General features: G+C 43.0%; 1 protein-coding gene across 1 annotated transcript; it reads left to right on the top strand.

Moving 5' to 3' along the window:
- Nucleotides 1–362: 362 nt before the first annotated feature.
- Nucleotides 363–5,071, top strand: LOC120715238. The gene is made up of 2 exons (XM_040002094.1): nt 363–3,703; nt 3,735–5,071. The coding sequence occupies exons 1-2, from the start codon at nt 526–528 to the stop codon at nt 3,857–3,859; spliced, it is 3,303 nt and encodes a 1,100-aa protein (XP_039858028.1). The 5' UTR covers nt 363–525; the 3' UTR covers nt 3,860–5,071.
- The last annotated feature ends 7,036 nt before the right edge of the window (nt 5,072–12,107 follow it).

Below are 12,107 nucleotides of genomic sequence, written 5' to 3'. Positions count from 1 at the left end.
GTCAAAATGGGAGATGCCCCCAAGGGTGGTGGAGAATGACCGAGCTAAGATCCTGTGGGACTTCCAGATACAGACGGACAAAATGGTGGTGGCTAACCAACCGGACATAGTGGTGGTAGACAAACAGAAGAAGACGGCCGTAGTGATCGATGTAGCGGTTCCGAATGACAGCAATATCAGGAAGAAGGAACACGAGAAGCTGGAGAAATACCAAGGGTTCAGAGAAGAGCTCGAGAAGATGTGGAGGGTGAAGGTAACAGTGGTCCCTGTGGTAATCGGAGCACTAGGTGCGGTGACTCCCAAGCTAGGCGAGTGGCTCCAGCAGATCCCGGGAACAACATCGGAGATCTCTGTCCAGAAGAGCACAGTCCTGGGTGTTAACTTGTTATTTTCTGTTTTATCGCGAGAGTACTGTTGCCCGCGAAGTGTTGTTGTTGTGGTCCGTATGAAAAATGGCGGAACGAATAAAGCGCTGTGAATGAGAGTACGACGCCGTGTCTTTTGAGTTAACATTGGTAGCAGAGGATGGTTTCCAATTACAAAGTACCACCAAAGCTTGATGAAGCCAGGCCATACGAATGCTGGAAGAATGAAGTCAATATCTGGAGAAGAGTTACGGAGCTGAATAAAAAGAAACAGGCACTCGCGGTGGCGCTGGGGCTCGAGGGAAGAGCCAGAGAAACGGCCATGGAGATACCCGCGGAAGATTTGGACAAAGATGACGGTATGGAAATACTACTTGCAAAACTTGACGCGGTGTTTCAGAGAGAAGAGAAAGACCGCGCTTATGAAGCCTACTCGTGTTTTGACTCCATTGCAAAGAACCATAGCGTGTCCATGGCAGACTACATTATAGACTTTGAACAGCGTTATAACCGGATGAAAAAGTACAACATGACGCTGCCTGACGCTGTGCTAGCATTTAAGCTTCTAGATACAGCTTGTCTTGATGAGAAAAGTCGACAGCTTGCACTGACAGCGTGCACGGACTTAACGTTTGCGTCTATGAAGTCTGCACTGAAACGGATTTTCGGAGGGAAAGTAACCGGAGTTTTCAGCGGAATTCAACTGAACCAAGAAGCAGTTTTCCTTACGGAACAAAAAGGTCCCAAATACAAACGAAACAACGGTACTTCGTCGCGGAGTGGACAACGACAACCACTACAAGGTACCAACCCACTTGACAAGTTTGGCAAGCGAACAAGATGTGCTATTTGTCAGAGCACTTACCACTGGGCGAAAGACTGTCCTCATCGTAATGGTGACCAAGTAAAGCTAACTGAAGATGGGAAAGTGGAGGAGTGTAACATTACTTTGTACACTAAAGCCTCAATGACAGACTCTGAAATCTTCCTGACTGAGGCACTGGGGTCAGCCATTATTGATACTGCATGTACACGTACAGTTTGTGGTCAGAAGTGGCTAGATAGTTACATGCGTGACCTCAGCCAAGGCCAAGTAAACAAGCTGTTGCAATCAGAAACCCCCAGCTCCAGACCATTTCGCTTTGGGGATGGTATTGTAGTGTATTCCAGCAGAAAAGTGAAACTTCCAGCCAAAATTGGACAAACAAAATGTGACATTGAAAGTGAAGTAGTTCCTGTTGACATTCCACTACTACTGAGCAAAACGTCTCTCAAGAAAGCAGGGACTGTTCTAGACATGGAGAATGACAGTGTTGTCATGTTCAAGCAGCCTGTTCCCCTAGAGCTCACTAGTTCGGGACACTATTGTGTGAACATTAGAGATGAAAATACTACAGAAAGCTGCAATGAAAATGAAGTTCTCATGGTAACTGCTGAAATGTCTACAAAAGAGAAACAGAAAGTCCTTGTGAAACTTCATAAGCAGTTTGGTCATGCATCTGCAGAGAGGTTATTGAGGCTCATCCAAAGCTCTGGCAATACAGATAAACAATGTGCAGTTATTCTACAAGAGATAGTTCGTGACTGTGACATTTGTCAGAAATATTGCAAAACCAAGCCGAGACCTGCTGTTGGTCTACCCCTGGCTTCTGAGTATAATGAGACAGTAGCGATGGATCTACATGAGCTGGAGCCCAATGTGTGGTACCTTCACATCATCGATCACTTCACACGCTTCAGTGCCGGCAGCATCGTAAAGACAAAGAAAGCTGCAGAGATCGTCAACTCCTTCATTCACACCTGGATAAGCATTCACGGTGCCCCCAGACGGCTCTACACAGACAACGGCGGAGAGTTCAACAACACAGACATTCGGGACATGGCTGAAAACTTCAACATTGAGGTAAAAACAACAGCGGGGTATAGTCCCTGGAGCAACGGACTACTGGAGAGACATAACATGACACTTACAGAAATCCTCCTGAAGGTAAAAAAGGAACGAGGATGTGACTGGCACACTGCGCTAGACTGGGCCCTTATGGCCAAAAACAGTATACTTAATGTACATGGTTATAGTCCACATCAACTTGTGTTTGGCCAAAACCCCAACCTTCCTTCTGTGTTGATGGATAAGCCACCTGCCTTAGAGGGCACAACTGTAAGTGCAAGAGTAGCTGAACATATCTCCGCATTACATGCTTCCAGGAAAGCATTTACTGAGGCAGAGTGTTCAGAAAGGATCAGGAGAGCACTACGCAAACAACTTAGGCCTACAGATGACAAATATGAGGCAGGAGATAAAGTATACTACAAACGAGTCGACTGTACAGAGTGGAAGGGTCCAGGTGTAGTTATTGGGCAGGATGGAACTGTTGTATTTGTAAGACATGGGGGGACTCTTGTAAGAGTACACCAGTCAAGATTGACTAAAGTGGATTCACAGACTGGAGATAAACAAATACCACACAGTACTACTGATGATGACAACAAAGACGCAGTTGAAAATGATGACACTGACACACCCGATGGTGAACAGAGTATTAGTGAGGAAGAAGACATCACTATTGACAGAGAAACTAACACTACAGAAAACATGTCTGTCACACAAACTGCAAATGAGCCCTCTACACCCACTGATTATGTCTCTGCAAATGTAAAGTTAAGATCAGGACAGCTGATTGCTTTTACCAACAGAGACAACGGTGTTCAACACACAGCCAGAGTGCTAGGCAGAGCGGGAAAAGCAAAAGGGCAATACAAAAACTGGTACAATGTGCAATATCTTGAGCATGATGGTAGTGAAGGTGAAAAGAAAGCTGTAGACATGTCACTTGTTGATGGTCTTTGCACTGAAGCTGAAAACAGAGATGCAGATGTACTCATAACAAAAGATATTTCCTTTGATTCTGCTAAGCAGCAGGAGATTGAGAGCTGGCAAAGTAATGGTGTGTTTGATGAAGTGAAAGACCTGGGTCAAAAATGTGTGTCTACTAGATGGGTCTGTACACTCAAAGAAACTACTAATGGTGTTGTCCCAAAGGCTCGACTTGTGGCACGGGGGTTTGAAGAGGTAAATACTAAAGAACTACAGAAAGACTCTCCAACATGTGCGTCTGAGTCCCTCAGACTGGTGCTAGCTGTGATATGTCAAAACAAGTGGAGAGTAAATTCAATGGACATTAAATCTGCCTTCTTGCAGGGAATGGAACTGTCAAGAGACATCTATCTTCGTCCCCCACCTGAAGCTGGCAAGGACAATGTTCTATGGAAACTGAAAAAGTGTGTTTATGGACTTGCAGATGCTTCACTTTATTGGTACAATAAGGTCAAAGACATTATGCTCAAAACTGGTGGTAAAATATCACAGGTTGATCCTGCAGTGTTCTATTGGCAGAATGAACAATCTGAGGTTACAGGAGTGCTTGCATGTCACGTTGATGATTTCCTTTGGGCTGGTTCAAGTCACTTTGCAACTCATATCATTCCTGTACTGAAATCTACCTTCCTTGTGGGCCGTGAAGAACATGACAGCTTTTCTTATGTTGGTATGGACATTTGTACAGTTAATGATGTAATAGAGGTGCATCAACAACTTTACATTGACAACCTACAACCGGTTCAGTTACAAGCAGCACGGGCTGTACAGAGGGAGGCTTCCTTAAGTGAAACAGAACGTGAGCAACTCAGGTCAAAAATAGGACAGATTTTGTGGGTTGCCAAACAAACAAGGCCTGATGTTATGTTTGACACATGTAGCCTTGGATCTAATATCAAAGATGCAACTGTACAGTCTATTCATGAAGTGAACAAAGTTATCCGTAAACTTAAGGCAGAGAAAGTGACTCTTAAGTTTCAGCACTTGGGTAACAGTGAGGATCTGGCATTGGTTGTTTTCAGTGATGCTTCATTTGGCAACCTTCCTGATGGCGGTACTCAAGGAGGGGCATTAATCGCCCTTATGGGTAAAGGAGGAAAGTTTTGTCCTCTCTTCTGGCAGTCTAAAAAAATCAGGCGCATGGTCAGAAGTACACTGGCAGGAGAAACTCTTGCCATGTCAGATGGAATAGACAGTGCTGTCTTCCTGGCAACACTTTTTTCTGAGCTTACAACTGGTAACACTGGTCTAAACGCTCTTCCTTTGATCTGTGTAACTGATAATCATTCCTTGTTTGATGCACTCAAGTCTACTAAGCAGGTTACAGAGAAGAGACTGAGGCTAGAAATGAGCAGCATTAAAGAGCTCATACAAGCCAAGAAAATCAGACAGGTTTGTTGGTCAGATTCAAAATCTCAACTTGCTGATTGTCTGACAAAAAAGGGAGTTTCACCTTTAACCCTTCTAAAGGCACTAGATGAAGGACTCTGGATACTGTAATCCTTTGTCTACAAAGTTGTCTTTGCATTCAAATGTACCATTGTTTATTATGTGCAATGATAGTATGCTTTAAGTAAAGCAAAGCACTTTTGAAATGTTTTTTTTGTTTATATAAATATATACATATATGTATACAAATGTTTACAGGGGTGTGTTTATACTTTTTTTTTTTTTTTTTTAAGAAAGAGGGAGATTGTTAACTTGTTATTTTCTGTTTTATCGCGAGAGTACTGTTGCCCGCGAAGTGTTGTTGTTGTGGTCCGTATGAAAAATGGCGGAACGAATAAAGCGCTGTGAATGAGAGTACGACGTCGTGTCTTTTGAGTTAACACTGGGAACAGCTAAGATACTGCGCAGGACCCTCAAGCTCCCAGGCCTCTGGTAGAGGACCCAAGCTTGAAGGATAAACCGCCCGCAGGGGCGTGCTGGGTGTTTTGTTTATATATAATTGAATACTTTGGTCAAAATTGAAATTTTGACCAAAGTATATAAAGGAGCACACAGCAAAGATCTGATACTTTGATTGACAGGAAAGGCTAGAGGAAGTGAACCACATGTGCCTTGATTTTAAAGCTTGACCGATAATCAGGCTGAGGTTTGCCCTCAAGGCTTCCAGTTTACAAAGAGAAATCAAAGACACTGTTCACAGCAGATCAAATATCAACATTAACAATATAAATAGATCAGTCTCCTCAGCATCTCCTGAAAATAGATGGTATTACATTGGATGGCATAAAAGAGGACTGATGCAACCTCCTGATGCTACTGTACAAGACAATGGAGAAGGTAGACATCCATGTCAGTGAGAGTTTATGTATTGTATTTTACCAAATGTATGAGTATTACAATTGGTCTTATGAACAGGGCTGGACTGTCGCTCTCTCTGTCTCAGTCTCTCAACATGTATATACGCATATATGGCGAGGTGGTCAGAGGAATTATGATCCGAATGCAACAATACCACCTAAGAGAATTTCACCCCTAGGTAATAAAAACAAAACGGATTACACAGGTTCAAAAATACACTACTGAGGCAGATTGGTTCCAATAATAAAATACCTTTATTAAATATATTTGTTTAAAAAAAGGAATTATAAGCAGTTGCAGCACGGATCACAATAAAAGTTGACTGTAGCACAGCCTTTCATAGTGTCCTAAATTAAGTAACACAACCAATATATTAATATATATCAATATTGAGTCTTGAGACCTACCAGTAGCTGAGGACCACGAGAAGAGGAAGATCGCACATACAAACCAACCAAACTAATATTCAAACATCACACATACACACTTTTAAAACAAAGAAAATAAAAGGTTCACAATCCAAATAGCTTTTTACACTGCACAGGTGAACTGCAGCCTGCCAGGAGAGAACTGTAGATGTCATGGACCCGGGTCTGGGGACTCGGGGTCCATGGGCAGTGGGGACTATGACTGTTGTTATTATCATTATTATTATTATTATTATTGTCATTATTATTATCACTTGGTGTGTCGTCTGCATTGCCTCCTATCTCATCCGTATGTAGGCAGGTGTGTGTGTGTTGCTGTTTTCTGTGGCCATGTTACAGGCACCTTGTGGCCTGGCTTGAGGACTGGCCACACACCTGCTCCTCATCTGGGCTCGTCAGGGGAGCTATTTAGAAGAGCGATGGAGCTTCCACCGACGCTGGATTATTGAGTTTGACTTCACGGCAGTCTTCTAGCATAGTCAGAAAGTGTGAGTGTATGCCTGCTGGGATAAAGTGTGTAACGGCTGCCTCTATTGTTTTCCCTCAGGAGGAATGTGGGACGAGAAGGAGCAGTGAGCACGGGGAGTGCAGGGACACTGGGACTTTTCTGGGAAGAAAACACTACACGGGAGTCTGGGAAACTGGGGAATTTATTGTTGCTTACTTCACCACTCTGTAAATAAACACTGTTGCACTGAAGAGTCCGGCGTTTGGGTCCTGTTTCCCCACCTCCCCACGGTCTGCCAGCCAGACCGTGACAGTAGACAACACAGTAAACAAAACAAAACAGTTGACAAGACAAGACAGGAGTTTCTCAAAGGACGGGCCACAAAATAGTGACTGCTGCAGGCGGTTTCCTCAACTTGACTGAGCCGGACACTCAAACGGAGGTTATGGCTGGCAGCGATCTGGTTCCCAGAATTAAAAGGATGCTAACTGTCCTCTCCACAACGGCCGGAAATAAGTAAGTCGGCCACTCGGTAACTGTTGCAGAGCCTAAAATGCCCAAAAAAGTACTGGCACCTGATACCATGCTCAGGAAAGGCAAAGGAGCAATTCTTTGTGATTAGTGCTAGCAATAGTAGCCTCCAGTGACTATAAAGAGTTTCTTACTACTTGTTGCTGGTACTGCTGCTGATGGTGCAGCAGCTGCTGGAACACCTAACACGTCAGTTAATCCAACACATTTTGCAGCAAGTTTTTTTTTTATTTTTCTGTCTTAGCTTTTCTGCCTTTCGCCACTTTTTCTACACTAAACTCTGTTCTACAAGAAGCATTTGCAAAAAAAGAAGTGTGTAGCACTGTGAGAAATCTTGGAGTAGTTTTTGATCAGGATGCATCATTTAATGTGCACATTAAACAAATATGTTCATTTGTGAAATATCACCAAAACTTGAAACATCCTGTCTCAGAGTTATGTTGAAATGCTAGCTTATGCATTTAATACTTCCAGGCTTGACTACTGTAATTTATCAATATCAGGTCACTTGAAAAGAACCTGAAAAGCTTTCAGTTATCCAGAACAGTACCTTTTTATTCTAACAGAACACTTCATTCTCAGACTGCAGGTTTACTTGTGTTTCTTACAGTTTCTAAAAGTAGAATGTGAGTCAGAGCCTGTACTTGGATTTGGATACAGGGCAATTGGGATGAATCATAATACCAAAAAAGAGGGTGGTGAAATATAATTGTCGATTTCTCTGCTGGAATCCCTCCAGTTAGTTTTTGCCTGTCTGTGACTCTGTCTGCCTTTCAACTCTCTGACACTTCATATGCTGGCAAAGTCACAAGAGAGCTGAGCAGAGCTGTCAATCACAAGTAAACACATACACAGAAGAATGAGCGCGCATCTATCCCTAGGACATGTTATAATGATGCCTCCATGTGAATGGGTTAGTCATGCAGCAGGTGTTTAGTGTGTGTGTGTGTGTGTGTGTGTGTGTGTGTGTGTGTGTGTGTGTGTGTGTGTGTGTTCACATTATTTTATCAAAACTGAAAGAGCTTTTTCTTTTCAAACATCTTGTGTGTGTAGTTGTCCACCATGCTTAGTCCATTAATGTTTCCAAGTAGAAAACCAATAAATTAATTATGCTAAAATAAACACACATATTTTATGTTTGGGGTCGAATTCTTGCCACAGGTTTAAACAAAGAGAATAAAGTGCATTTGTTACCGGCGCCAGAACTGGGGGAAATCTGGACCGGCAGCAAGCGGCATACAGGCTACAGAGCACTGAGTAGGCAATTATGAAAAAACTGTGGATTAATAGGAGCTCATTTATTTCTCACTGCCATTTATTTTCTTAAGATATACACAATACAACTCACACTAAACAATGCATTCTTCCAATAAAATAACAGATTTCAAAAACAAAAATAAAGTTAAAGCATTCTTTCAAAAGCAAATTAAATATAAATTAATTTAAAACAAACACTTAAAACACTCACAGCTAAAGCATAACAGCATAAACCAAAACAACCCATCTAACAATCATACAACCTTTCCCCACATTCGCGCCATATACACCATTACTTTTGTATTTGGCGTCACCTGTGTAATGATAACAGCAAATCCTTATTTGCCTAAAACATGATAATGTTTTATGTTGTTAATACTCCTAGACTGTAGGGGGAGCTAGAGAGCAGAGGGAGTTACCTTGGAGTAGACTGTGATGGTGAAGCGTTGTTTACATGTGAACCACAGTTCGATAAAATACCTTCTCTTCAAGTAATGGTGTCATTCTTAAGAACCCACAACAACATAAAGAAACAAGACATGGTGTCAGAAGATGGACTTGAAGAAAGGTAACGGACTACAATATAGCAGTACCGACGGATCAGCTTAGCAGTGAACGTAGTGTAGCTAACTCGCCGAGGGAGAGAAAAGAGACCTAGTGACATAAGCATGGACGCTTACACCCACCACCGATTCTTCAGTTGACTGGAAATGTGGCTGAAAATTGGAGAAGATTTAAGCAACGTTTCACGTTGTACCTATCAGCAATTGGACTTGACGAGGCAAGTGATAAAAAGCAAGCGTCAGTGTTTTTGCATATAGTGGGTGATGAGGCACTGGAAGTCTATAATAACTTCACGTTTATTGATGGTGACGGAATGAAGCTGAATAAAATAATGGAGAAGTTTGAGGCTTACTGCATACCTAAGAGAAATGTGACATTTGAGAGGCACAGATTCTTCACATGTGTACAGAAGACAGGGGAGACAATAGATCAGTATGTCACAGAGCTGCAGAACAGGAGTAAAACGTGAATTTGGAGGACTGACAGGTTCTTTGATAAAAGACAGACTTGTGTGCGGGATTCCAGACAACGGTCTGAGAGAGAGGCTACTGAGAGAGGAAAATCTTGACCTGGAAAAAGCATTAACACTGTGCAGAGCAGCTGAAACAGTGAGGGCACAAGCTAAAGAACTGCTTAGTGACAGCTGCAGAGTGGATGCTGTGAATAAGAACACACACAGAGTCAAAAAGGAGAGTGCTGCCGCTGAAATGAAACTGCAATTGAAATCGCCAGCAAACAGGGACAGAAAAGAAAAGACTTGTGGTCGCTGCGGAATGCAACATCCTCCTAAATAATGTCCAGCATATGGGAAAAGATGCAATAATTGTAACAAAAATAACCATTATGCTAGGTGCTGCAAAGCTCAAACCCTGAAACAAAGTGCAGTCCATACTGTGGATGAAGAAGACACAGAGGAACTCTATGTAGCTGCAGTGACAGACAATAAGACAGGTGAAAAGGACTGGATAATGACACTCAAAGTGAATGACACACTCATGAAAGTCAAGCTGGATACTGGAGCTCAAGTGAATGTCATATCAGAAGCAGAGTTCAAGAAAATCAGACCTAGACCTAAAATGCATGCAACGAAGGTGAAAGTGAGTGGATACTCAGGTGCAGAAATACCTGTGAAAGGAAAATGCATGGTTAAAGTGACACACAAAGACAAGGAGCACACGCTAAGATTCATTGTGGTGCCGAAGACTGTGCAGCTTATACTAGGGTTACATGCCTGTGAGAGTCTGAACCTAGTGAAAAGAGTGCTCGTTGTGGAAACTGATGATGACATGGACTATAATGAGTTGATGAAGGAATATGGTGACCTATTTCAGGGACTTGGTTGCCTTGCTGGAGAACACACAATCAGAGTCGATGAAAGTGTAACACCAGTCATTCATCCATGCCGCAAAGTACCATTTGCTCTACAAAAGCCAGTGAAAGCCGAGTTGGACAGGATGGAAAACCTGGAAGTGATTGAAAAGATCGATGAACCAACGGAGTGGGTGAGTTCTCTTGTTATTGTGGAGAAAAAGACTGGAAAGCTCAGAGTTTGCATGGTGCCTAGAGATCTGAATAGAGCAATAAAGAGAGAACATTTCAAACTACCTACAAGAGAAGAGATAATGTCACAGTTTGCAAAAGCGAAGTACTTTAGCAAGCTAGACGCTTCATCAGGATTTTGGCAACTGAAGCTGGAAGCTGGAAGCAAGTTCAAAACTGTGCACGTTCAACAGCCCATTTGGCAGGTACAGATTCCGGCGACTGCCGTTTGGCATTGCTTCAGCACCTGAGGTGTATCACAAGACAATACACATGATCTATGAACACCTGGAAGGAGTAGACACATCAATGGATGACATCATTGTGTGGGGTAGCACAAAAGCTGAACATGACATGAGACTGAGAAATGTTCTTGAAGCAACCAGAAAAGCCAATCTGAAGCTGAACAAAGAGAAATGTCAGCTTGGGGCGAAGGAACTGACATTCGTTGGAGATATCCTGAGCAGTGAAGGCATCAGACCAGATCCTCAAAAGGTGTCTGCAATTGAAAACATGCCGAGGCCGCAATGCAAGAAAGATGTGCAGAGATTTAATGGCATGATAAACTACATGGGAAAATTCATACCCAATCTCTCAGAAAAAATGGCGCCACTGAGACAGCTAACTGAAAAGAGAATCGAATGGGAGTGGAATCATGAACATGAGAAAGCGTGGCGTGACTTGAAAGATCTGCTTACAAAGGAACCAGTTCTGAAGTTTTATGATCCAATGAGACCTATTAAGATCTCATCAGATGCATCACAGAGTGGGCTTGGAGCTGTTCTTCTGCAGAAGTATGATGAGTGGCAGCCTGTTGCATATGCATCGCGATCCATGACAGACGCAGAGACAAGATATGCACAGATTGAAAAAGAACTGCTCAGCATAACATACGCCTGTGAGAGATTTCACCAGTTTGTGTCCGGGCAGGCCATCAGTGTTGAAACTGACCACAAGCCACTAATAGCATTGTTCCAAAAACCACTAAATGACTGTCCGCTGAGAATCCAAAAAATGATGATCCGGCTGCAACATTACACGCTTAACGTGATGTACACACCTGGCAAGCTGATGTACACAGCTGACACATTATTCCGAGCTGTTGATCCGAATGAGCCAGCAAACACCAAGATGGATGATGATGTAAGAGCATATGTGAGCATGGTCACAAGTGCACTTCCTGTTGCAGAAGGGAAGATGGAGCTCATCAGAACGGAGACAAGCAAAGATGGAACGTTACAAGCACTGCGCAAAACCATCATAGATGGATGGCCCAGCTGTAAGCAAAACTGCTCACCTGTTATTCAAGAGTATTGGAACTGCAGAGCAGAACTGTCTGTAGTGGATGATGTGGTGTTCAAGGGAAGTAAAATTGTCATCCCAAAGAGCATGCGAGGAGAGATGCTCAAAAAGATACACGCAGGGCATCTAGGCATGGAAAAATGTAAAAGGAGAGCACGTGAGGTGATGTACTGGCCACGGATTAATCAGGATGTGACAAATGAAGTGTCGAACTGTTCAACATGTCTGACATATCAAGCAAGCAATCCTGCCGAGCCACTAAAGCCGCACCCAGTGCCAGACCGACCATATCAGAAAGTGGGGGCTGACCTCTTTGTGTCTGGAGGAAAGGACTATATTGTGGTCACAGACTACTACTCTTTGTATCCGGAAGTATGTAGACTGCAAACAACAACAGCAGAGGCTGTAATCACCTCTATGAAAGCTGTATTTGCACGACACGGTGTGCCAAGTGAAGTGTTCACAGACAATGGACCACAATTCTCCAATAT

The sequence above is a fragment of the Simochromis diagramma genome, unplaced genomic scaffold (assembly GCF_900408965.1).
Source record: "Simochromis diagramma unplaced genomic scaffold, fSimDia1.1 OVJJ01000738.1, whole genome shotgun sequence".
In the NCBI taxonomy this organism is placed as follows: domain Eukaryota; kingdom Metazoa; phylum Chordata; class Actinopteri; order Cichliformes; family Cichlidae; genus Simochromis; species Simochromis diagramma.
Note: the sequence above shows the minus strand (reverse complement) of the source record. Positions and strands in the feature narration are given on the sequence as shown.